Source organism: Oreochromis aureus, linkage group 4 (assembly GCF_013358895.1).
Source record: "Oreochromis aureus strain Israel breed Guangdong linkage group 4, ZZ_aureus, whole genome shotgun sequence".
In the NCBI taxonomy this organism is placed as follows: Eukaryota; Metazoa; Chordata; class Actinopteri; order Cichliformes; family Cichlidae; genus Oreochromis; species Oreochromis aureus.
The window spans coordinates 33,431,946-33,459,021 of record NC_052945.1 but is presented as its reverse complement, the minus strand read 5'-3'; the positions used below and the strand labels follow the sequence as shown (position 1 = coordinate 33,459,021).

At 41.0% G+C, this 27,076-nt stretch overlaps 2 protein-coding genes across 2 annotated transcripts in view; one reads left to right on the top strand and one right to left on the bottom strand.

Moving 5' to 3' along the window:
- The window catches only part of scpep1 (serine carboxypeptidase 1), an 8,879-nt gene extending 2,489 nt beyond the window's left edge, over positions 1 to 6,390 (top strand). Inside the window, exons 6-13 of the mRNA XM_031739742.2 lie at positions 1,735 to 1,807; positions 2,008 to 2,045; positions 2,473 to 2,601; positions 5,182 to 5,266; positions 5,416 to 5,529; positions 5,651 to 5,788; positions 5,879 to 6,042; positions 6,151 to 6,390. Coding sequence (XP_031595602.1) covers positions 1,735 to 1,807; positions 2,008 to 2,045; positions 2,473 to 2,601; positions 5,182 to 5,266; positions 5,416 to 5,529; positions 5,651 to 5,788; positions 5,879 to 6,042; positions 6,151 to 6,213 — 804 coding nt within the window. The 3' untranslated portion in view covers positions 6,214 to 6,390. The remainder of the gene's footprint in view (positions 1 to 1,734; positions 1,808 to 2,007; positions 2,046 to 2,472; positions 2,602 to 5,181; positions 5,267 to 5,415; positions 5,530 to 5,650; positions 5,789 to 5,878; positions 6,043 to 6,150) is intronic.
- engase (endo-beta-N-acetylglucosaminidase) lies at positions 6,382 to 27,076 on the bottom strand. Its single transcript, XM_031739743.2, has 14 exons — positions 26,901 to 27,076; positions 25,091 to 25,167; positions 24,806 to 25,007; positions 22,582 to 22,730; positions 22,262 to 22,416; positions 20,340 to 20,488; positions 19,997 to 20,165; positions 19,819 to 19,925; positions 19,199 to 19,310; positions 11,317 to 11,504; positions 11,039 to 11,181; positions 9,543 to 9,642; positions 9,339 to 9,450; positions 6,382 to 8,820 (listed from the first exon to the last, which is right to left on the bottom strand). The coding sequence occupies exons 1-14, from the start codon at positions 26,984 to 26,986 to the stop codon at positions 8,443 to 8,445; spliced, it is 2,127 nt and encodes a 708-aa protein (XP_031595603.2). The 5' UTR covers positions 26,987 to 27,076; the 3' UTR covers positions 6,382 to 8,442.

The following is a 27,076-nucleotide window of genomic DNA, read 5'->3' as shown; positions in this document are numbered from 1 at the left end:
ATTTTTTATTTTATTTTTGGAGAGAGAGAGATTTAGAGCTGTTAATGATTTATCTTCTGTTTAAAGCACATTGATTAAGTAACATGAAATGTGCTTTATAAATATAGCTGACTTTAGCAATGTTAAATTGATGGGTATGCTGTATGAAATCAGATTATGATGCCCATTTATACCACCAGTCAAAAGTTTGGACACACCTTCTCATTTAATGGTTTTTCTTTATTTTCATGACTGTTTACATTGTAGATTCTCACTGAAGGCATCAAAACTATGAATGAACACATATGGAATTATGTAGTAAACAACTTAAAGCATGTTTTATATTTTAGATCCTTCCAAATAGCCAACCTTTGCTTTGATTACTGCTTTGCACACTCTTGGCATTCTCTAGATGAGCTTCATGAGGTAGTCGCCTGAAATGGTTTTCCACTAGTCTTGAAGGAGTTCCCAGAGATGCTGAGCACTTCTTGGTCCTTTTGGCTTCACTCTGCGATCCATCTCATCCCAAACCATCTTGACTGGGTTTAGGTCAGGTGACTGTGGAGGCCAGGCCATCACTCTCCTTCTTGGTCAAATAGCCCTTACACAGCCTGGAGGTTGGTTTGGGGTCATTGTTGAAAAATAAATGATGGTCCAATGAAACACAAACTGGATGAGATGGCATGTTGCTGCAGGATGCTGTGGTAGCCATGCTGGATCCCCATCAGAGTCAACAGCAAAGCACTCACACACCATCACACCTCCTCCTCCGTGCTTCACAGTGGGAACCATGCATTCCCACTGTGAATGCATCCATTCACCTGTGTCGCACAAAGACACGGCGGGTGGAACCAAAGATCTCTAATTTGGACTCATCAGACCAAAGCACAGATTTCCACTGGTCTAATGTCCATTCCTTGTGTTTCTTGGCCCAAACTAATCTCTTCTGCTTGTTGCTTTTTCTTAGTTGTGGTTTCTTAGCAGCTATTTGACCATAAAGGCCTGATTCATGCCGTCCCCTCTGACCAGTTGATGTAGAGATGTGTCTGCTACTGGAACTCTGTGTGGCATTTATCTGGGCTCTAATCTGAGGTGCTGTTAACTTGCAATTTCTGAGGCTGGTGACTCGGAAGAATTTATCCTGAGCAGCAGAGGTGACTCTTGGTCTTCCTTTCCTGGGACGGTCCTCATGTGAGCCAGTTTCATCGAAGCACTTGATGATTTTGCGACTGCACTTGGGGACACATTCAAAGTTAGCAATGTTCTGGACTGACTGACCTTCAGTTCTTAAAGTAATGATGGGCTGCTGTTTCTCTTTACTTAGCTGATTGGTTCTTGCGATAATATGAATTCTAGCAGTTATCAAATAGGGCTGTCAGCTGTGTACTAACCTGACTTCTGTCCAACACAACTGATGGTCTCAACCCCATTATGAAGGCACGAAATTCTACAAATGAACCCTTACAAGGCACATCTGTGAAGTGAAACCATTTCAGGTGACTACATCATGAAGCTCACTGAGAGAAGGCCAAGGGTTTGCAGCACTGTCAACAAAGCAAAGGAGTGGCTACTTTGAACAATCTAAAATATAAAACACATTTATTTATCATTTTTTTTTGTTTTTGTTTTTTTGTCTTTGTTACATGATTCCATATATCTTGCTTCATATATTTGATGTCTTCAGTATGTATCTACAATGTAGAAAGTAGTAAAAATAAATAAAACCATTCACTTGTGTCTCTCATCTGTTTATAGGCCATAGCCCAAGGGACAGTCAAATGCAACTTTTCTGGTGTGGCACTTGGAGACTCATGGATTTCACCACTGGGTCAGTATCAGATATTAAGTATCAACACCATGTGCCAAGGAAGACTTCATTTTAATCATAGGATGAGAACAAATGGCAGTTTATTGCTGTTGGGGTTTAAAAACTGAGAACTTTTATGTAAAACTTCAAGCAAGGCTGATTGAATTTCTGTTAATACAGTGGGAGTGTTTATCTTGAATACACTTTTGTTTCATCCACAGACTCTGTTATGACATGGGGACCATATCTCTACACCACTGTAAGTAACACACCATAGACTGCATATATGAACCTCTCTTGATGTCACCAGTTGGTTAAATCCTGCATTTTCACCATTGTGATCTTGGCATTTTAAAACTGGATGTGATGAGTGAAACATGGATCTGACTGAAAAACGTTGCAAGCTCATTGGCTACCACTTATCGTTGGGGTCTTTTTCCTTAAGCATAATCTGTTTTTTCCTCCTTTCGGTTTCTAATAGTGATCATAACTTACTAAATGAACTCCATTTTGCATTCACTATGACCTGAAACTAGCATCTAATCCCATAGTGTCATCATTTACAAAAAAAGATGACACTGTTGAGATTATGAAGCTACGATGATGTTTTATATTCAGTGTATGTAACACACAGGTAAGAGTCTAGTTGTCCATTGTGTTGAGCTTCCATATGATTCTGTGTGCAGTCCCTCCTGGATGATTACGGCCTGGCAGATGTCAGTAAGGCAGCAGAGGCAGTGAAGCAAGCTGTGGAGCAGGGCCAGTTTCTTAAAGCGACTGAGCTGTGGTCTGTGACTGAGTCTGCTGTAGAGCGGGTTTGTACAACACTACATAATTTGGAGAAAATGCTTGCTGGATATTTAATGTATTGTCTAATCTTAAATTGCTTTATGGAAGTGGTGTTCCACTGGGGCAATCGGGGCAAGCAGTACTTGTCTAGTAAAATCTACCAACAGACATTAATTTAAACATACAAAAGAGAAAGTATTTCTCCTTTCATCTCAAACAACTTTGCCGTAAAACTTCTCACCTGTTTGCATTTTTCTTGAAGTTACTGCCATCTTGTGGCCATAGTTGGTTCATGCCTCTGGAAGCAGAATTAACTCCGCTTGACTCCATTCTTTGGAATCTGCATCGACCAATGTTGTCATGGGCAAATCTGTGTCCCAATAAAAATGGCTTCACCCTGTCAAGCTGAGAAGCCAGCAGCCTTTTGTCGTTGTTTGCATATGTACATAATAAACTTCTACTCTCTGACTGATAGTGGAAACTGATAGGAGATCAGTATAATAGAAACATATGTTTCCTTTTAGTAATAACCTTGGACAACTTTAGCACGTTAGCAAAGGAAGTTTTTAGGATCAATGTCCATCCATCCATCCATCTTCATCCGCTTTATCCAAGGCCGGGTCGCGGGGGCAGTAGCCTAAGCAGGGAAGCCCAGACCTCCCTCTCCCCAGTCACCTCCTCCAGCTTATCCGGGGGAACACCAAGGCGCTCCCAGGCCAGCCGAGAGATGTAATCTCTCCAGCGTGTCCTGGGTCTGCCCTGGGCCTCCTCCCGGTGGGACATGCCCGAACACCTAACCCAGGAGGCGCCCAGGAGGCATCCTTGTCAGATGCCCGAACCACCTCAACTGGCTCCTTTCGATGTGGAGGAGCAGCGGCTCTACTCTGAGCCCCTCCCGGATGGCCGAACTTCTCACCCTATCTCTAAGGGAGAGGCCAGCCACCCTTCGGAGGAAGCTCATTTCTGCCGCTTGTAGCCGCGATCTCGTTCTTTCGGTCACTACCCACAGCTCGTGGCCATAGGTGAGGGTAGGGACGTGATCGACCGGTAAATTGAGAGCTTCGCTTTTACACTTAGCTCCTCTTCACCACAACGGACCGGTGCAGCGTCCGCATCACTGCAGCCGCAGCACCAATCCGTCTGTCGATCTCCGCTCCCTTCTCCCATCACTCGCGAACAAGACCCCGAGATACTTGAACTCCTCCACTTGGGGCAGGAACTCATCCCGACCCGGAGTGGGCACTCCACCCTTTTCCGGCTGAGAACCATGGCCTCAGATTTGGAGGTGCTGATCCTCATTCCCGCTGCTTCACACTCGGCTGCGAATCGCTCCAGTGCGAGCTGGAGGCCTTCACCGATGAAGCCAACAGAACCACATCATCCGCAAAAAGCAGAGATGAGATTCTGAGGCCACCGAAGTGAAAGCCCTCTGCCACTTAGCTGCGCCTAGAAATCCTGTCCATAAAATTATGAACAGAACCGGTGACAAGGGCAGCCCTGGCGGAGCCCATCACCCACTGGAAACGAGTCCGACTTATTGCCGCAATGCGAACCAAGCTCTTGCAACGGTTGTATAGGGATCGAATGGCCCGTAGCAATGGGCCAGACACCCCATACTCCCCCAACACCTCCCACAGGACACCCCGAGGGACACGGTCGAATGCCTTCTCCAAGTCCACAAAACACATGTAGACTGGTTGGGCAAACTCCCATGCACCCTCAAGTATCCTTGAGAGGCTAAAGAGCTGGTCCAGTGTTCCGCGACCAGGACGAAAACCGCATTGTTCCTCCTGTATCCGAGGTTCGACTAGCGGACGAACTCTCCTTTCCAGCACCCTGGCATAGACTTTCCCAGGGAGGCTGAGGACCTCTGACCTCTCCGTGAATCGCTACCTTATCGTGGTGGAGGGGTTTGTGTGTCCCAGGGATCCCAGGGGCTATGTTGTCTGGGGGCTTTTGCCCCCTGGTAGGGTTTCCCATGGCAAATTGGTCCTGGGTGAGGGACCAGACAAAGAGCGATTCAGAAGACCCTTATGAAGAGAACATCGAGGGAACAGTTTACCCTGCCCGGGATAGGGTTACCGGGGCCTCGCCCTGGAGCCAGGCCCGGGGAGGGTGCCCGAAGGCGAGCATCTGGTGGCCGGGCCTTAGTCCATGGGGCCCGGCCGGGCACAGCCCGAAGAGGAGACATGGGGCCATCCTCCCGCAGGCCCACCACCAGCAGGAGGCGCCATAGGGGTCGGGTGCATTGTGTGCCGGGCAGCGGCCAGGAGCGGAGGCCCTGGCGGACTGATCCCCGGCTGCCAAGACTGGCCAAGGATCAATGTCTTTTTCTTATTTTCTAATCTCTCCAATAGTGTTTTAAGATGGTGTGTATGGAATTGCTGTTGCTTTTATTCTGTTATACATGCATAACCTATTTAACTGAGATGACTATTAGTACAACTATATATTAATATGGTCACCTCAGGCATACCGCTTTGGCTAGGAGCATACAAAACTGACTGAACTGAAGACATGTTATATTTTTGTATAAACAAAAAGTTAATAAAGTAGTTTTAGCTATATTTATGTATTGTTTTGTCTTATTTTTGGTTTTCCTTAAGAATACCAATGGAGTCAACTTCTACAACATCCTAACTCAGAGTTCAGATGAGAAGCTGACCTCTTCTGCAGGGCTGGACTTTATCAGTAAGACTCTGATCTAAATGATTCCATCTAGTCAGTAAATGGGTTTGGTGATTTAAAATAAACCTGTCCTACTTAAGTCTAAATGTAAAGTTTTAAAATATTTTTTTTTTCGATGACTATCTACTGATGCTCTTCCTACTTTATACCAGGTCTGCAGAAACATCGTCACATTCGCCCCCTCCACAGCCAGTCCCTGAGTCAGCTGATGAATGGACCAATAAGGAAGAAGCTGGGTATCATTCCTGAGAATGTCACATGGGGAGGTACCGTTTCTTTAAGTGAAAGAGGAAGGAACTGTTTGTCCCTTCATTTTAGATGCTTGAAAATACTAAACAACATAAATCCCCAACCTTGTTCCCTCTCCTGTTTTTGCTGTGACCTCAGGTCAGGCTGATGAGGTCTTCACTAACATGGCAGGAGACTTTATGAAGCCAGTGGTGGACATAGTTGACCAGCTGCTGACTGCTGGAGTTAAAGTCACAGTCTATAATGGACAGCTTGATCTCATCGTGGACACTATGGGTTAGTTACTCAGTAAATTCTGAAGATGGGTGAAGCACCAGGTATATGTCTCTGTTGAGTCTAATCACTTGGATCTTTGTCTTCTCACAGGTCAGGAGCTGTGGGTGAAGCAGCTAAAGTGGGAGGGGATTCGTAATTTTAACGAGCTTAAGTGGACTCCCCTCGATGATCCTGCCACCCCGGGCATTACTGGAGCTTTCTGCAAGACTTATAAGAACTTTGCCTTTTATTGGATTCTAAAAGCTGGTCACATGGTAAGCTAGAATGAGTCAGTTGATGAAATGTAGATAAATAGAACCTAATTTCTTTTTATTAATAGTAATATTTAACGTAAAATGTCACCTTTTTGTCTGTCCTCACAGATTCCTTCTGATCAGGGACCTATGGCCTTGCAGATGCTGAAGATGATCACCCAGCAGGCCTAAACACCTTTCTGTGATACAAGCTGGAAGTGCACTGACAATCATAATGATCACATTACTTTTTTAAAAAATATATAAATTTCACTCCCTGCTAAACCAAACTCCAAAGTGCAGTTGATTACAATACACCGTGTAACATTTTAACCCATTAAAAAGCAATAAAGACATTTGTTTCACAAAGGCTACTTCATGTTGTCTTTATTTAGATGTTGTACAGAGTGTCAAGTAACAGTTGTACAGTACAGAGTCCTGAGCCTCCCCTCATTTTATATTTGACATTTTATAAAATGGGGACACGGATGCAGTGATTTATTAAAATGTGTAAACAAATGGAAATGCTGCATATAAAGCAAAAACAGAGTTTATTCTTCAATACAGTCTGAACTCTCTTAGGCAAGTATTCATGAAAGTTCTTTAAGTAGAAGAACGACATCCTGAGGTGCTTCTTGGGATCTTAGCTGCCTTTTTTTGTTAAGATGATCCCACACTGCTTCAGTAATGATGAGGCCTGGGATCTTCATGTTCTTGTGTTTTTGTACATGTATTAATATCTTTGTGGGGACCAAAAATGGGAAGTTTACTATACTTATGGGGAACAAAATCCCAGTTCGTAGAAGTTTGAAGGCATTTTCAAGGCTCAAAATGTGGTTTTAGTGTCAGGGTTATGGGTAGGTTTAGGCATTCATTTTTGTGTGTGTGTGTGTCATTGTCAATCTGAACAATTAAGCTGCTGTCAGTCATTTTTTTAAAAAACAATCCTGGATGGTGACTAACAATCTAATGGTGTTTTACTACAATAATAATTCCATAAATTGTAATTTGTTTTGGTTTCATTTGTGACAAGCTTCTGGTGCATAAAGACAATTTAAAATTGGTCCTTTGCTAAGTTGTCTGTTGTGTATGAACACAAAACTGGTTCATACCTTGATTTGGTTCCTTTTTTATACTTGAACGAGCATTTATACTCTGTTTATGATTCATGGTTAAGAGGCTTGACAAAAACATTTTGAAAATGGTCAGGTACAAGAGCTGGACTGAACATGAATGAAAAAGCAGCCAGTGTCCAAGGAAATTTGCTTAAGACCACTTAAAAAAAAATACAATAGACACAAACAGTGGGTGGCTTGAGACCTTTTTCCATTATTGTCTAGATTTCAATCCTTAAATTACAACCAAAACTTCCATCACTGAGCACAGAGTGAGAAGATCTGTTTACCCTTTGATATTTAAAATGAACTTTCCTTGTCATGCAAGGAAACATAGCAAATGCAGTCATCATCTTCATGCAATAATGTTGTACTGTATGAATCTCTGTATGTTTGCTCCCAAAGAATAATAACACAAAAATGAATATTGTAGAGCCTTTACTTTTTGGCTGGTATTAAGCACTGGCTTCACCATTGTCTAGGTGGGATGATAGACCTTAGCCACCCCTTGGCTCTGGTCCAGGATAGCACCAAAGTTTAGCGAATTCCATTCCATAATTCCCATTAGGCACAGGGGTACTATGAGTCGAGTGTTAGTTAGCAAATGTTAGTATGTAAATGTTAATATGTAAACAACACCTGTGACACGCATGTACATATATAGTATGTTAGCATGCTAATATTAGCATTGTATTAGCTTAGTTATTAAAGCAGTTAGCATGGCTGTAGATTTGATTATATTCACTTATACAGACTGTGATTAGATATTCAGACAAAGACATAAAACAGTATAAGGGTAAGGTGCACCTTTCATTTGTTTAGAATGCTATTGGCTATAACTGATCAAAACTATCAAATTTAACAAATTTCTTTAAAAAAAAAAAGGTCTGCAATGCCCAGACACCAGACTTATTTGACCCAAATTTGGATCACGTTTGCATTTTCGTACAGGATACATTTTGCTTTTATCCCTTCAATTTAAATTTTTGAAATTATCCTTCAGTTATCCAGTTTAATTGTTGAACATTCTTGTTAATAACTAGAACTAGAACAGGGTGTAAAATGTTACAGACAAAGCTGTATTCATAAGTATACTTACACAGCCTCAATTCACATTTCACAAAATGTTTGAAATGTTTCTTTAAGCTTCTTCTACACGGGGATGAGATTGCTGATTACATCAGTGATGCCCACTGATCCTGAAACAAATTAAGGCATTTCTCCACATTCTGCTTCACAGGTGTGATAGTAACAGTCGTAGCATGAGAGTAAATGAAGATGCTACTGGTTGGTATTTGTGTAAAATTCATTTTGAGGATTCCTTCGTGTAGCTGAGGCTTCTTCTTCCCCAGTGGCTCTCTGGGACTGAGAAACCCATCTTGATCACTGGCTCCACCACCAGCTCCAACAGGCCGGGAGGTTCTGCCACTCTCAGCTCCGTCACCCTGAACAAATTGGAATACGAGCGACCCACCAGAACCAACTGACCGGGGGGGATGCTGGGATGAGGTCCTCTCAGCTGTCGCCAGTACACCTTGAAGTGACGTACGAGGTTGCCAGGGTAGTCCCAGCGCAGAGTGGCGTTGAGGAGTGAGGTTCCAGCCCCACGCAGCCACACCACGTCATCAATGCACACACCTTGAATCCTGTCTGGGGGCACCTGCAGGCTAGCTACATCTAAGACCTTGTAGAAAGTGACAAATAAGAAACATGGTAGTACCAGATTTAAGTTCAAATTTTTACTAGATTACTTCTCAAAGAAAACTGGCAACCTTACTGCTGATATTGTGGTAGTTGGAAAAAAAACCCTCTGTCCATCATTTCTTTGTCTGTCTTGAAACCTGTTCATTTAATCCGCTTCAAACTTGGAGAGTGTATTCTCCCAGTTTAATCTCAAGTGGACTGGAATAAAAATATTTATCAGTAACTTTACATTTGTCTTCACGTCATGTGTAGCTAATAAAATGTGTACCAAATACCACAAAGTAACCCCACACAAGCCCATTGTGTAGGGCTTATTTTTTGTTGTTTACCTTATACTTTTATTTTGTTGTACTAACGTAAGGTGACCTTGAAGGTCTTTAAAGGGGCCTGTAAGTAAAATGTATTATCATTATTATTTATGGATCCAAGCTTACATTCTAATCTCTAACAGCAGGCACAGAATAATACATCGAGGAGTACTTGTTCCCACTGTCTCACCATGAGTTCTCCCACCCTGCAGCTGAAGGGCGTGTCCTTAGGCTGTCCGATGCGTTCGATCTTCACACAAACTTCTCGAAGTGTGCAGCCGTGAAGCCCCAGCTGTGAACACCTGCTCACAAACATGGGGAATAAAAGATTAAGTCCAAGAACTTCAACTCTTTGGAGAAATTAAAATCACTCAGCTGTTAGCGCTCCACATACCTCATGGTCCAACCATTGTGGTTCAAGTTTCCACATAGCTGAGTGAACTTGTTCACTAACTGGTGCTCGTCATCCAGTACTTCAGGGGATACACTGTTAACTATAGACACAAAAACACCCAACAACAACAACTCGACTTGCTGTGTGATTTGGAGGCAGGATCACAATAAATGATGAATCCACTAAGTATCTGCAACTGTGTGAAACTAAAGCCCCTAAGCCTGACAAACAGCACTATGTAATAATTTGAGACATTAATAGTAACGTGAGAATGAAGGGCACTTTCTTTTTAATAAATATTCATTTTCAAAGGAGAATTTTTATATATACACTGCAAACACATATATATATAATGAACTGGTGCCTTTTATAGCACCAGTTCACCTCAGTACACTGTTTTTAAGGCCTGTTCAGCATCTTGGAGAACTTGCCACAGTTCTTCTGTGGATTTAAAATGTCTCAGTATCTTCTGTCTCCTCACGTAATCCCAGACATAATCCCTGATGTTCAGATCAGGGCTCTGTGGGGCCACACCATCTGTTGCCAGGCTCTTTGTTCTTCTTAAAATAAGATAACAAATATTTCATTTATCCCAATGTTAGATTTTTTTAAAATAGCAGTTAAAAATTAAGTTAAAAAAACCAAACATAATAAATGCCCTAAATTAGGAGGATACTCCTTTATGACTCTGGATGGATGATGTGCTACTAAATGAATTAGGGACCAATAGGATGGTTTTGTTTATTGAATATTGGTTTTCGTATGAGACCTAATGACCTTGAAGTGCCCATATTGTGCTGTAAAACATGTTTAAAATTTTTTATTTGCAGGTCTGCCAGAACAGGTTCGCACACTGTAATGTTCAAAAAACACATTTTTCTCATCCAGAACATCACTGCAACACTTCTTTTGACGAACTTAATTTTGCCTTCCGTCTCTTTAAGAAATCAAGAGAGAATCGAGGCGTCAAAAGCAAAAAAGGAAAACACGTCTCTAATAAAAATGGAATGGAAAAAATACGGTACTCTGATTTACGCAAGAGTTTTGCTTAGCAGAGCGTCTATAAGCCGGAACTATTCTCACAATCGGACAGTTTAATATTCAAACAGCTCAGTGCCAACGCTGAGATGTCAAACTGTGGAATCCAGAAACCAATGGATGAGTCTCTTCATCCATCTTTTGTATACAGTCTATAGTTTCCAGCCATTGAGGAATAGTAATTTCATATAGTGTGGACTTGCAAAGTCCAATGGGTAAACTGTCTATAATGAAACTCAATAAGGTAACAGTTTATAACAACAACCAACAGCTGCACAAACTTAATTTCACACATGAAAATCAGTCAGTTTTTAATCAGTCTGCTCCTTACATGCTCTCAACTATAATGTAAACCAAACTAAAGCAGAAATGTGACTGTTCGAAATGAGTAGTGATTCCCTGTCAGGCTTATTGGTGGTGATTCAAAAAGATTTTTTGAAGGGTCTTAAGAAACTCACGTTGGACTTCCTGGACATCGACCTGTCTGCACTGACTGGCATCAGTCGTCTTCAGCTCCAAGGAGACTGCGATCCCAGGAGACGCCTTGTAGATGAGGCTCACCAGTGTACTGGACGGCAGGGGTACATGGATGGAGAAGATCCTGAATCAAGAAAAAATGGGAATACTGTATGTAAGAGGGTGCATATGTGCCATAGACTACAGTTCTGAGTTTTCTATGTGAAAATAAGGTAGAAACTAAAACAAAATAAAGGCTAAATCAAACAAACCCACACACTTGGCACAAACTGGAGTGGTGTGGCTTGCAGGGATGAGTCCTTCGAGCAGCAACGAACAACTTCCATTCCAGGCGTCCTTCGGGCAGCCAGAGCTTCTCAGCCAGCCAACACCCCCTAGAGTCTGGTGGTAGTACAAAGGCTGAATCTCCTGGGCTGTCAGGTTGAACCAGCTGCTATTTGTCTCATGCTACATACAGAAAAAAAAAAAAAGAGTAAAAAATACAAAATTACTCTGCACATTTTTAAATAATGTTAATAAACCAACAAAGCAAATAATACACTTTAATAGGTTTAACAGGTAAACATTTGAGTAACAAGTAAGCTTTGAGCCGCTTACAGCTTAACGAGGACCTGTAAAACTTTACATGTTACAAACCTCTGTAAGCATGTTATTGTTAAAGTTCATGACCATACAATTAGACTAAGACTGAACAAGTATGGCTTGTTGCAATGGTTGTGAGGAAAAGCTCTGTTTAGAAGAATGGGAGACGGGACAAAAATGGCAAAGGGTGTACATCAAAGCTCAACAACACCTGAGAAATCAACACTTTTCTACACAATCTATGATGCTAACACAAAGTTAGCACACTCTTCCACACTAGCCAAGCAGATGAAACTTGACTGGGGTTGAAAACAAAACAAAAAAGGGGTGCAACAGCTTGTAGAATCACACCTTGTTCCAAGTGTACTCAAATCACTGTCAGCCCTGTAAAGTGCTCCAGGGCTGTTTTTGACTTTGCTGTTAGCTTTGTGGTAAAACTTCAAAGAAATATCTTATGGAAGTTCTCCTTATTAGGATAGAAATATGTGCAAGTATGTATGAGCATTTCTTTTAGGATTCATTTTAAAATTCTTTTATTTCCTTTTAAAGCCCTCCATGGCCTAGCCCCATCTTATCTCGCTCACCTGCTACAGCCTTATACACCCACCTGCTGTATCAGGTCAGCTGATCAGCTGTTCCTGAATGTACCCAGGACTGAGCATAAATTTAGAGGAGATCATGCTCCAAAACTGTGGAACGATCTTCCTTTAGAGATTAGACAGGCTTCTTCTCTACCTGTTTTTAAATCACTCCTGGAAACCCACCTCTTCACCCTGGCCTTTGACACCACGTGAGATGTTGGTTTTTATTTTAGTTGTTTCTATGCTGTTTTATCTTGTTTTTTAATATAGGGCTGTTTTAATTTTTATGTATTATGTGTTTTATTTATTTATTTGTGCTGTTTTGTGTTATTCTGTTGTTTTTAACTTATTTTCTGTACAGCACTTTGGTCCTGTGCTGGGTATTTTAAAGTGCTTTATAAATAAAATTGGACTGGATTGGATTGGATGAGCAAATGAAAGTTTAGTGTTATGCTCAAGGGTGTAGATTTGGCATGGACGGAAGGGACATGTCCCCACCAATATCCAGCAATTATTGAATTGTCCCCACCAATAATTTGATCTCTTGATCTCGAGGAAAGAAAAACAAACCAGATAGAAAGAAAAAAATGATCTGTCAACGTCTCATTCACCCAGCGGTGCAAAAAAAGAGTTAAATTACGTTCTCTACTTAAGTCCTACGTCATGTGACAAATATGGCCAATGTGATTGGCTGTGCCTTTCAGGGAGCTCTGTTTAGTTTTAGCAGCGGCAACCCTGCGCTGCGAAGACCTGCAGGGAGGAGAGGAGGACGGCAGCAAAAAGGAAGAACCTGATATAAGAAAGTATTTTTCAAAGAAACCTGTAAGTCACTTAAAGTCAAGTTCACTCATAAAATGTGTCCGTCTTAATAACGTTACAGGCTATGCTAGACTTTGGCCCACATCAGTCTAAAATTGTATGTAACCATGAATAACGTGTTTTGGAAACTAACTGCACAGCAGGCAGCACTATTAGTTCTCTCAGTCTCAGAGTAGCATTTCTAATATTGATTGAAAGTGTCAGAAAACGGCAGCCTCGAGCAAGCCAGGATATTAGTTTACAGAGGCTGTTAAAATTATATGTCTAACGTTAAAATGTTGGTGACACAATAATTTCATCCTAATGGTACTGACATATTCATAGGGTTGATTTTTGAGACAAAATATCATGAGGTAGTCATGATTTTGCAAATATTCCACCTTGTAGTGCAGTTTGCACAAATTGTTTTAAAAATGCACTCACCCTACAAACATTACTGATGAGTCAAGATCTGCACAAAGTGACAGACACACTAAAGCAGCTACCCATTTTATTCTTATTGTCATGTATGTCCTATTTGTCAGATGACAGAAGAACCAACACAAAGCTCAGAGAACAATGGTGATACAAGATCACAGGTGAAATTGGATGATGACTTGTTGGTTCATGACTGTATTTGAAGCACATGTGTGACTGCATGTATTTGGAATGTCTCACTGTTATTTATCAGCTGACAGAGGCAGCTCTGCCATGTTGTAGCTCAGAGGTGAAGAGGCAAGGTCACAGGTGACTGACTGACGATTTGGTGCGATAGATTAACTAGTATTTATTATCATGACAATTGTTAGGCTGCTGATGTAAATTGATTCATTAGTGTTGTTATGACCTGGCTCAAAAGCTGCAACATAAAAAAGGAGATGAATACCAGAGTGTTAGTGAGAAGAGGTTTTAAATCCTAAAATGCATAGCAGGTTGGCTAAAATGGCTGGTGCCACCAAGGCAAAGGCAAGTGAGGTCTCTCGGAAGCTTGCCTCAGGTATGCTTTTATCCACACCTGACCAGGTGTGGCCAACTAGCACCAGCTGAAAACACTGAGGAGATTAGGGGCTGCAGAGGGACGTAACAGTGTGTAAGTCAGAGCTCTACTGAGCCAACAATCCCTTTAACGTTAACTAGTAATGACTTCATGAACTTCTTTACAAATAAAATTTTTATCATTAGAGAAAAAATTACCAATAATCATCCCACAGATGTAATATTATCTACAGCTACTTTTAGTACCATTGATGTTAAGTTAGACTCTTTTTCTCCAATTGATCTTTCTGAGTTAACTTCAATAATTAATTCCTCCAAACCATCAACGTGTCTTTTAGACCCCATTCCTACAAAATTGCTCAAAGAAGTCCTGCCATTAATTAATGCTTCAATCTTAAATATGATCAACCTATCTCTAATAATCGGCTATGTACCACAGGCCTTCAAGGTGGCTGTAGTTAAACCTTTACTTAAAAAGCATCTCTAGACCCAGCTGTCTTAGCTAATTATAGGCCAATCTCCAACCTTCCTTTCATATCAAACATCCTTGAAAGAGTAGTTGTCAAACAGCTAACAGATCATCTGCAGAGGAATGGCTTATTTGAAGAGTTTCAGTCAGGTTTCAGAGCTCATCACAGCACAGAAACAGCTTTAGTGAAGGTTACAAATGATCTTCTTATGGCCTCTGACAGTGGACTCATCTCTGTGCTTGTCCTGCTAGACCTCAGTGCTGCGTTTGATACTGTTGACCATAATATCCTATTAGAGCGATTAGAACATGCTGTAGGTATTACAGGTACTGCGCTGCAGTGGTTTGTATCATATCTATCTAATAGACTCCAATTTGTTCAAGCAAATGGAGAGTCCTCTTCACACACTAAGGTCAATTATGGTGTTCCACAGGGTTCAGTGCTAGGACCAATTCTATTTACATTATACATGCTTCCCGTAGGCAGCATCATTAGAAGACAGCATAAATTTTCACTGCTATGCAGATGACACGCAGCTCTATCTATCCATGAAGCCAGGTAACACACACCAATTAGTTAAACTGCAGGAATGTCTTAAAGACATAAAGACCTGGATGGCCGCTAACTTTCTGCTTCTTAATTCAGATAAAACTGAGGTTATTGTACTCGGCCCTGAAAATCTTAGAAATATGGTATCTAACCAGATTCTTACTCTGGATGGCATTACCTTGGCCTCCAGTAACGCTGTGAGGAACCTTGGAGTCATTTTTGACCAGGACATGCCCTTCAACGCACATATTAAACAACTATGTAAGACTGCTTTCTTCCATTTGCGCAACATCTCTAAAATTAGAAATATCCTGTCTCAGAGTGATGCTGAAAAACTAGTTCATGCATTTATTACTTCCAGGCTGGACTACTGTAATTCTTTATTATCAGGATGTCCTAAAAACTCACTGAAAAGCCTTCAGCTGATCCAAAATGCTGCAGCAAGAGTACTGACAGGGACTAGAAAGAGAGCATATTTCTCCTGTTTTGGCTTCCTTCATTGGCTTCCTGTTAAATCCAGAATTGAATTCAAAATCCTGCTCCTCACATACAAGGTCTTAAATAATCAGGCCCCATCTTATCTTAATGACCTTGTAGTGCCATATCACCAGTGTTGGGACTAACGCGTTATTAAGTAACGCGTTACAGTAACTACGTTATTATTGTGGTAACGAGCACGGTAACTAGTTATTATGCCAAAACCAGGAACGCCGTTACTCGTTACTGGGATTTAGATAGGCTCGTTACTGCTTACTTACGTGTGGTGGATATCGCGGAGCTTCCACAGATTCAGTAACATTAGCAAGTGGTGGAGGCCAGCAGGTGGATGAAGGAAAAGGGAGGCAAGAGGAGAGACCCGAGCGGCCGCCGGTCCGCGTGTCAGGTGAACTGAACTTCAGGTAAGAAGTTATGACCTGCAGTCTATCTGGGTCAGATATAAACCAAGTTTAGGTGGAGTTTATTTTCGGTATGCTGACATTTTCGTACTGCGTGCTAGCTGATGGAGTTTCTATACAGCTGGGTGGGTGCTATGTTACTGATGTTGAACTTTATTTTGTTCATACGGTTAATTATTAGAGTTGCCAACCGTCCCGTGAAAAACAGAATCGTCTGGTATTCAGAGAAAATATTACGCGTTTAAGTACTGAGGTGAAAAGGAACACAGTTTGTCCCGGACTTCAGCTACAATGAAAAGACACAAAGCTGAAGCTGCACAGCTGCCTCTTCTTCTCTCATTCTCTCCCTCTCCTGTTTCTACTTCAATCACGAAACTGATCAATGATCAGCTGATCGGCTTTTCTCTCTTGTTTATTTATCGCCCACTTTGCGCCAGAAAGAGGAAACCAGCGGATGTCGCGTTAAACAACAGCAGCACGTTTAAGCTTGATCAGCTGTTGTTAGAATTTATTTAATATTAATTTCTAGTATCAGCTGATGTTTGCTGGAGCCACAGCTGTAAAGCTGCTGGTCATGATATCGGTTTGGTTATCTGGTGAGAGGGAAACATGCAGATGAAACCAGGAGATGTCCTTACTGAATCATCAGAGCTGAACAGGTGATGGAGAAACAGGTTTACCTTTTAGGTCACATGAATGAGTTGAAGGGAAGTTATGAGCTGTTTCTGAGAGACAAATAACACCAGGATCCTTTTCTGTGTAGCTGACAGCTGGTAACTGTGCAGGGGCGGATCTAGCAAAGTTTTGCCAGGGGGCCAGGTAGGGCATTAACAGGGAAAGGGGGGCACAAGGAAATACTTTTCTTTATTATTCTCATTTAAAATGTCTCGCTTTAAAAAAAAAATAATTATCTGAGTCTTACAACAAACAATTGATAGATTGATACATATATACCATCAGAACAGTGTACATCACTGTCACAACAGTGTTTATTTTCACTTTATGATTTTTCCTATAATGGTGGGCCGGTCTCTAGTCAAAATGCCCGGGACGATTGTTTTGTCCCAGTCCAGCTCTGTATGCAGCTCATCTGCAGTCTGGTGTTACCTACATCTTCCTATTCAGAAGGCAGAATTTCCAAGTTCTGAGTACAATCAAAAGCACCACGACTGCAGTTTTTGTGTTGGATGTAAAAAGCAGGCTAGAATCATGGCGGCGGTCAACAACGGTCCAGGCGTGGGATTTCTCTCGTGGAAATGTGCACATTATTTTTTCCTTTCTATTGGTAGGTGGCACAGTGCACTTGTGGCATGTAAGCAAGATAGAAGACTGGCAGTCTTGCTGGGTATCCAGTTACGGAAGCAACACATTAACGAGAGAATTCTGAGTAAAACCAAAGTTACTTTCCCTAGTAACTAGTTACTTTGAAAGTAACGAGTAACTTGAAGTAACTGAGTTACTTTTTTAGAGAAGTAACTAGTAATGTAACTAAGTTACTAATTTAAAGTAACTTACCCAACACTGCATATCACCCTATTAGAGCACTTCGCTCTCACACTGCAGGCCTACTTGCTGTCCCTAGAGTATTTAAAAGTAGAATGGGAGGGAGAGCCTTCAGTTTTCAGGCCCCTCTTCTGTGGAACCAGCTTCCAGTTTGGATTTGGGAGACAGACACTATCTCTACTTTCAAGATTAGGCTTAAAACTTTCCTTTTGCTAAAGCATATAGTTAGGGCTGGACCAGGTGACCCTGAATCCTCCCTTAGTTATGCTGCAATAGACGTGAGGCTGCCGGGATTCCCATGATGCATTGAGTTTTTCCTTTCCAGTCACCTTTCTCACTCACTATGTGTTAATAGACCTCTCTGCATCGAATCATATCTGTTATTAATCTCTGTCTCTCTTCCACAGCATGTCTTTATCCTGTTTTCCTTCTTTCACCCCAACCGGTCGCAGCAGATGGCCCCGCCCCTCCCTGAGCCTGGTTCTGCTGGAGGTTTCTTCCTGTTAAAAGGGAGTTTTTCCTTCCCACTGTCGCCAAAGTGCTTGCTCATAGGGGGTCATATGATTGTTGGGTTTTTCTCTGTATTTATTATTGTGCGATGTACTGTACAATATAAAGCGCCTTGAGGCGACTTTTGTTGTGATTTGGCGCTATATAAATAAAATTGAATTGAACTGAATTGAATTGAATATTTGACAAAGAATCTGAATTGACATGTCTCACTTTTTATATGGCACAAATCAATGTGTTATTTTATCAGGTGGCAATGTCCTAGTGCAGTCAGAGGGGAAGAGCCAGGGCCAAAGGTGAGGCACATCAAGCACATAATAATAATTTTAATCTGAGGATAAAACGCATGTACTGAGGCTGAAAGAAGCTTCAGTGCTCTCAGAAGACTAAAAAGATGGCTAAGGTTAACAATGACTCAAATGAGATTAAACAATGCTGCTGTATGCCATGTCCACCAGGAGAGACTGGACAGTATAGATGGAAAACCAATATGCCAGCAGTTTATCTCAGTTAACGAGAGGAGAAGGCATGTGTTTGGCTCCTTCACATAGTGGACATTGAGTTGTTGTGTGGGGCACCAGTAGTCCATGTCTGTTGCTGTAACAGTAGTTCATGTTTAGAATAAAACATCCCAGCTCACTGATTTGATCGGGGCAATAGTGCCTAAAATGTTGCATAATTTTGCTGAGAGATCTTTTACTTTGTGGTAATCTTAGATGAGTAGTTTTGAGGACAAAAACCAGCAGGTCATTCAGTCTTCCCTTAGTCGTCTTAGTGCCAAAGTATAACAGATGTTGGTGTACTATAACTGAACTAATGTTGTTAAAGTCATATTCTTTTATTGTCATGACTGTATTTGAAACTATTTTTATTTTTGTATGATACCCGAGTTATATGGAATATGGCTGAAGTAAACTAAAGCCTAAAATACTTAGTCATTTGTTTAATAGTAATTTAACATTATATAATTCACATATAAAACTATGAATTGTAATTTTAAATGGTTTAAAAGCATGTAGAATAGCATATGTAGGCAAGTGTATTTCTCCTTTTTTTTTTTTTTTTAATCAAGAAGCAAAGACAAAAAGGAAAAAAACAGAAACAGGGCAGGGTTCGGTGGTTGAATCATCCGTCCCCACCAATGCCAAAACCAAATCTACGCCCTTGGTTATGCTGTTATTGGCATTTACACAGGGAGTAATGCAAAGGTAATACAGGAAGTAGTGTAATACATAAATAATGCTTTACTTCAGTACCTGTCCTTGCCAGTAGACGGCATTCCCAAAGCCCTGGCAGAAGGAGGAGACGAAGGGGAGCGGTGAGGCTAGTCGGTGGATGTACAGGTAGTTTGACAGAAGAGCCCAGAACCTGCACACAGGACAGACCATCTCAGTCTTTACACTGACTAACATGCCCCACATCAATTTTTCCACAAATTGTCTATATTTGAAAGATGGACACTGTGTCCACTTCTCAAAAGTGTTGCCAGTGCACAAGAACCTTAACTAAGCATTTATTCCAACAGCCTGCAAGGTGTGATTGCAAGTCTCAATGTGAAAAAGACTCTCAGCTTCCTTCCCCTAGTACCTCACTGAATTTGTGGGCTGAAGTGGTAGTTTCAAGTGGTAGCTCTCAATCAACATAACACTTTGCTCTTTTTGTAATTATGGTTCTCATTAGAGCCCAAAAGGACTGACAAGTCCTGACAAGTGAGAAGTCACTAGCCTCTCAGTGCACATCTCATTTCTGCTGCTCACTGTTAAAAGACATGAAGACAGTGAGTGTCTAAAGCCTTCAACTTATGGTTCCTACACCAGTCTATAAATACAGTCTATGATTTTTTTTTTCCACAGAGTAGATGTTGCACTAGTCTCACTTGTCTTGATTCTTGCGGAATTCACTCTTATCCTCATGAGTCTCGTATACCCAGCCAGGAGCAAAGATGGCTACAGAGAAGTTGTGCCTTCGAATGATCTCCAGCGCCTGCAGACAACCAAAATCAGACGCTGCACGGTACAAGCACAAGCTGGCAAACACAATTCACAGTTTCTTACCTTATTTGTCTCAAACATTCCTCCTACTACCTCTCCTCGAGCAAACACATCCACTCCAACATAGATGTCAGCTTGGCGGTCTTGGAGCGCCAGGTTCTTCATCCCCACTAGGTTCTCCTCCTTCCAGTTGTAGTTGGTAAAGAAGCCATCACAAGCATCAAAAAACACCCTGATATGGAGACATTGACACAGATACATAACTGTTTGCCAGGAACTGACAGGCTAGACGCAATCGTGATCTAAAAGGTCTGACACACTTCTGTGGACAAAAGTTCTTTCTTTTTCAGTCTTTGTTTTTGATCAGATGCTATAAAGGAAACACGTTTTTTTTTTTTTCCCCTACCTGTTGGACTGGTTGAGCTCATTCTGCCATTTTAGCTCTCCATTGTCAAGTACACTGTCGTACCACAGCACAAGGCTGCCGGACACTCTCTCGTGCATCTGGTCTGTCAGATAGCGCAGGAACAGCGGCGCATTTCGCACCGCAACCTCCTGTAAGCAGAGAGCAGCACACATGATCCATCTGCTACAGGTGCTAAGGCCGACACTGTTATGCGATCTGTTTACTTTTTTCCAAAAGGTAAGCACAAATCAAAGCATACATCAGTAGTACAGTGGTCCCTCACTATAACATCGTTCACATTTTGCGGCCTCACTGATTTTTTTTTTTTGTGCAATTTTGCGTGCTTTTTTTTTTTTTTTTTTTTGTAATACACAGCACATTGTGTTCAGCACCCTGATTGGCTGTAGACCATTGTCAATCGTGCCGTGTCTCCTGTACAGTACAGAATGCGTTCAGCTTGTCAAATTTACATAAATCTTCAATCGCTAGCAGTGTGACTCTAGCGCTGTACTGTACGTTTGTAAGTTTTCTCCCCAACATACACAACAATGTCAACGAAACGTTTTATACTACTGGACTTATTTTTCTATGAAGGTTTGAACTTGTGTTTAAACAAGAGAGAAAAGTGTGAAAATGTTTGTGCCTGTCTGAGAAAAGTGTATAAAGTGAGTAGTGAGGGGTTTTACATCTTACTTACATTAAAACATCTATAATAATTGTAAAAAATAAAGCTGGCTACTTTGCGGATTTCACGTATTGCGGGTTATTTTTAGAACATAACTCCCGCCATAAACGAGTCACCACTGTTTATGATTAAACCATTTCTTTGGTCTGCTCCAATAGATGGTAGAGTAAAAGCTAAATACTCACAGCCTGTTATTAATGACAGATGTAGGATTTATTTTTGCTTCTGTGGCTTTTTCAGTGATTTAATAGGTTTTCAATAAGATTACATTAGAGCTATCTGGAATCTGTCCCCTCTACATCTACTGACAAAGACTGCTGGCACTGCCATTTCTGGGAAAACAGTACATTAAGACTTACAGCCTACAATTAGGTATTGTGTAAAAGATGACTAATTCGTCTCAGTCCAGCCGGGGCGCTACGTTTCAAAAAGAAGTCCTGTTGTATAGAAGTAGGTCGGAAAATGGTCCCCTTGGCTCCCTTGGCTCAGGACTCCATAGAGCCTTGAGTTTTTGCTCTCAGTCATTCATTTCAAGTGTTATTAAAAAAATAAACAAACAGTAATTTAGGCTTTTTTTTAAAACTTTTTTTTAGATAGTTAAGAATAGAAACTGGAGACAGAGAGACCGGGAAGATGGAACAAATGGCATCCGGTTAAAGTCAAACCTGGGCCACTGCATTAAACAAGTTCATCATGTCAGATAAACTGGCACCCAATATGTTGGCTTTGTAATCATCAGGAACTCTGTCCCTGACTGCCTCCTAATCCATGCCATTCCAAGCTATGGTCCTCAATTAGAAAAGAGTGGATTGCCCACTCTGAATCCAGGACAAGTTCTTGATCAAGTGGAGGAGTTTATGTACCTGAGGGTCTTGTTCATAAATGAGGGGTGAGTAGAGCACAAGCAGCAGAAATGAGCTTCCTCTGAAGTGTGGCTGAGGAGGGGACTTCGAGTGGAGCTGCTACTCCTCCACATCCAAATAACCCGATTTAGGTGATTCGGGCATCCGTCTACAATTCCTCCTGGATGAGGTGTTGCGAGGAAACCCCAGGATAAACACAGGACACACTGGAGGGATTATATCTCTTGGCTAGCTTGGAAAACACCTCTGAGTACCCTGGATGAGCTGGAAGAGCTGACTAGGGGTAAAACTTGGTGCCGGTTGGGAGATGGATTAAACATGGCTGTAATTCCTAAACAGTTTGTTTTAGAGGTGAGCACAGAAGCTTTACTCACACTGAGCTTGTTCTCTATGTTAATGAGCCAGCCGTCAAACCCATAACAGTGGCTAATCTGGACAAGTTTATCAGCTACTCTCCGGTATGACTCCTCATCTTTCAGGAAGTCTTCACACATCGCAGCTCCACTTATCCACTCTGTGATGAAAGTCCCTGTAGGCCACAGCAGTTTAACATTTCAAGACAAGAAAAGATACCATTTTTCTTTCTGCCAACAAACTCCATTTCTTTTAGTATATTCTACATTTAAAATGTATAATGCCATTTCAGACGTACTAAACTGGGTCTGGTTCTGCTTTATTGAGACTTTCTGCTCACCAATAACGATGACTCCGTGTTTGTGTGCAGCGTTGGTCCACACGGCAGGAGGAATAGTTACCAGGTGGTGTGAAAAGTAGTTAAAAATATCGATGTACTGCCAGTGGTAGAAAGCATATGGAGCCTCTGCATTTGTGCCCTGAACAAACCTTAGAGAGGAAACAGAAGAAAGCCAGTACAACAGTGTGACTCTCACAACATCTCTGTGTGAATAATGGACTTAAACCAAAGAAATAAAAGCTTAAGCCACAAGTTTAGGCTGTTCTAGGTAAGGTGTATCAAACTGTAGCATTTACAGTACATGTAGTTGGTTGTAATTGCATGTGTGACGGAATTTTCAAGCATTTAGAATTTTCTTCTAGCTGGGAACACATTTGACAAGTGGTCCTGACATCTTTTCTTCAGACGAAGAAAATGTGTCAATCTCATCTAAAATCATAATTTAACGTAGTCATGAAACTCTAAGTGTGTTATGGTTATTTTACACCATGGAGCCTTACTAAAAACTGTCATACAGTGCCCTTTGCTGCAGTTTTCTTAAGTAGTCTGGTCTAGGGCATAGTTTGTGGGCTGGCCCTTAGTGTGAATGTATTCATTCTGAATATAATACACTGGTTTTAAGGTGGACCCTTTAGTTATTAAATCAAAGGCAGGGGATTAGTTGTGTTGACCAAAACTTTTCAAAGTAGATAAGAGGAGAATATGTCCAATATTGTTACAATCTCTTAAGCATACAATAATGCTTGTTCTAAATGTCCTGCTAGCCTAAAACAGGAATAAAACTAAAACTCACTCCTAAAACTCACCCCAGCAATCAACTGTTTGAACTATTACCGTCAGGCCGACAGTACAGGTCACATAAAACCAGGACAAACAGATTCAGGGATAGCTTCTTTCCCAGAGCTATCACCGTAGTAAATAAGCACAAAAACAATTGAACCTGCTTAGCTATATCATACTGTCACTGTCATTATATTATGCTGCTATTCATACTGTCATTATGTTAATGCTGCTATCCTGTATATATATCGTACTTACTATTGTTTGAGTACTTACGATTGTTTTATTGTACCTTTTATATTTTACATTTATATTTATTATTGTATTTTGCACCAAGGGAGTGGCACTCCAATTTCGTTGTACCCTGTACAATGACAATAAAGGCTATTCTATTCTATTCTATTCTATTCTATTCTATTCTATTCTAGGAAGAAACTAAAATGCTGTATGTGCCAACAGCTATATATATTATATATGAAATATGGGGTCTATGCTTACTAAAGCCACAAAGAAATTATGCTTTCCAAAAATTGCTGGTAAGGAAAAAAGACAAACCCCCCCCCAGCTCTTATCACCTGTTTGCATGTTTTCTGACTGTCTGCACTGAGACAAAAGCAGCTACTGTCGATGGATTAGCCTTCCCTGTCACATACGCGGTCTGTGCTTGAAATGCACGGACAGGATAATTTAACTATTAGGCTGCTGCATGGCCTGCTTCCTCTCACACTTTGCTGTTTTGGCTGCAGCTCATTATTATTGTAAAAATATGCCACTGCTGATATATAGCAAATGCCACTCTTTTTCTAAAGCTATGCGTCCTCATAAACATAGCTTTTGCACTTTCATGCGTACTTAGCATGATTGCTAGTGTTAGGGTAAATGAAGCAAAAATGCCACTGAAAGCGGTTATATGGAAAAGGACTAATATACGAGGACTACTGATTGAGTGTGGTCCTTGTGTAAGAGTACCAAACAATCAGGATTTAACACCATAACACACCCACACATATCCTTTTTGTGCTTAACATGCATGGACAGAAGAAGGTTATTATTTAAAGCACCATAGTAAACTGCTGTACTGAGTGTCTAAGTTAAAATACGAATAAAACTATCACACCCTATTATTAAGACAGACACATATCTGACTTTAATTACAGTTTTGTATTTCAACAAGCTAACTGAGTATAGATATTTGCCAGGACAACAATTTTAGCTGCACTCTTAACCCCAGTGGCTTTAACCCTTTTTATAAGGTCAGCATGCACAAGGTTTGGGTGCTTTGTTTTAGGTTCATATCACACGGTGTCACATTAAGGTCTGTCAGCAAGATTAGCCAGAAATCACCGCACTGAAGCTTATGATTTAGAAACGTGAAGCATGGACAAAGAAAGTACATATCACATGTTGGTATGCATCCAAACTTGCGCCCTCACTCGCTTCATACCTGTCATCAAGGTAGCCACCCATCATGTCATGAGACACCAAGGTCCGTCGCAGACAACGGTCCAGAGGAGGCTCCCGAGGTGCCAAGGGGACAACTGCCACACTGAAGGGGTTTGCCTTACTTCTTGTCCACGACAACACATCCTCCATTGATTCAAGACCACAGGTGATTGGTTCAGTGGTGTCAGCATCATAATGTTTCTCTTGAAGACAACAGGAAACAGTATGTACAAGAATTTACAAGATACCAGCTTTAACTCAGATCTTTTTAGACTTGTAACCTTACCAGGTAGCGGTGACGCTGTATACGTGACGACTTCACAAATAACTGAGTCCGTGGGCTGATCCAAACAAGATTCCAACCTGATAAAGGATAAGAAACCAGGGAAAGGATTTTTTGTGGTTTATAAAATAATCTGATGTGACGGTATTTCCGAAAAAGGTTCCCAGACATCAAAAAATTTCTGACAATATTGCAATTCATCAATTCCCAGACAGAGAAGATTCCCTTAACGTGAAAAAAGTTCCAGGACTCTTCCAGAGCAAGAGTCCTGGAAGAGTCCAACATCCACTGGAAATGAGTCTGAAGTTTTGCCGGTGTTGTGCCAGAAAGTGATCGCCTGCCAAAACCTGATTTCCAATGTTTCCTGTTTTTTTTATGTGTAATGTCTTTACGTATGTTGGTAAAAAGACTTCGGTGAACAGGGTTTACAAAGAGGTTATATACAAAATGTAAAAATTACATGTTTTTCAAGAATCTTTATAACTCTGTGTTATTGTACTTACATTATAACCAATCCAGTCCTTTTTGTCCACTTAAAATATGTTTACAGAAGTGTTGTTATTTGTTGCAATATCTTCTGTCCTCTTGGCCAGATTATTCTTAAAAAACACATTTTTAACTTTATTTTTTAACTGGATAAATAAAGGATATATAAAAGTCACTCCAAAAAACTGATTACGGCTTCTACCTTGTTACAACAATGTTGTTTGTGGCTCAAGATGACTTGATATCATTCATACATACATATATTTGACATATGTCTCACATATTATAGACCAACAAGTTATTTATAGCAGTTTAAATACGAGCAATCAGTTTTTGGCAAATACCGGAAATCAATTTTTGGCAGACGATCATCTTTTGGCACAACACCGGTAATGTGGAAACTCCTCTTGAAGCATCCCCCATGGGACACTCCAATGCCTTTTCCACACACCCTCAAATATTATTGAGGGGATAAAGAGCTGGTTCAGTATTCTGCGACTAGGACAAAAGCCACGTTGTTCCTCCTGTATCTGCGGTTCAACTAACAAACGGTCTCCCTTTCAAACAAACAAACTGTGATTTATGAAAAATTCCAATAACAAAACACAGCTCGGGATCAGTTTAGAGAGGTCGTTCCTCCCAGTCACGCTCCTAGATGTCTCCTTGTCATTGCCCATTCAATGACTTCAATAAGCCTGGTTACTCTGAACTGTGGGTTTGATGCATAAGCACAAATGACAGTCAGGAATCGTTTCCTGACCCGAAGGTGCAGGGAAGCAACCGTCTCATCCACCGATGAGAACCCCAATGTATCTGGCATGATCCCCATAAATGACCATTCCCTTCCTGCTTCCAGTACTGTGTCCTGTAGTTTTCTCCTTTCCCTTTTCCTAGGGTGAAGACAGAGCTTAACTTGACAAGACAGAAGATCTTGACAGGAAGTTCTCTAACGTAAAAACTTTTTTGGCAACGTGATCGATCATTTCCTATCCTCTCTTTGAGATTTAAAAATCTGTTTTACAAAAGACACCTAACAAATATAACATAGTATTTCAATAAAGACATTTTAAGTGGCAAAAAGGACTGGATTAATTATAATATAAAACGCAGAGCAGGAAGAATAGCAGACTGTTAAAGATACTTGCAAAACTGTTCTTTATTTTATATTTAACGTCGCAGGTTATGTTGACTACGGCCTATTTACCATAAATAAATAAAGATATAAGACATAAAAACCCAAATACGTATATCGGGAATCACTTTTAGGCCTAATTTTCACACAGCTAATATAAGCAGTCAGAAGGGCTCTCCTGACTAAATGTTGTACCTCTTTCGTGCGACACCATCACTGTCCTCTCCGTTCTCTCTTTTCCTTCGTAAAGGAAGCTGGATTTCTTCACCACTCGAGGCCATGTCCCTGAATTTCGTGCAAAGAGTAAGGAAGTGTCAAATTATCTGAAGAAATGGAAACTGAAACGGCTTTTCAACCAGCGAGGACGTCAT

Coding starts and splice junctions, on each gene's coding strand:
- engase (XM_031739743.2), bottom strand. CDS start 26,986: ATGGCCTCGAGTGGTGAAGAAATCCAGCTTCCTTTACGAAGGAAAAGA. Junction 20,489..22,261: donor ACATAGAGAACAAGCTCAGT/GTGAGTAAAGCT, acceptor CTCTGCTTACAG/GAGGTTGCGGTGCGAAATGC. Junction 19,926..19,996: donor GAATGTTTGAGACAAATAAG/GTAAGAAACTGT, acceptor GGTTGTCTGCAG/GCGCTGGAGATCATTCGAAG.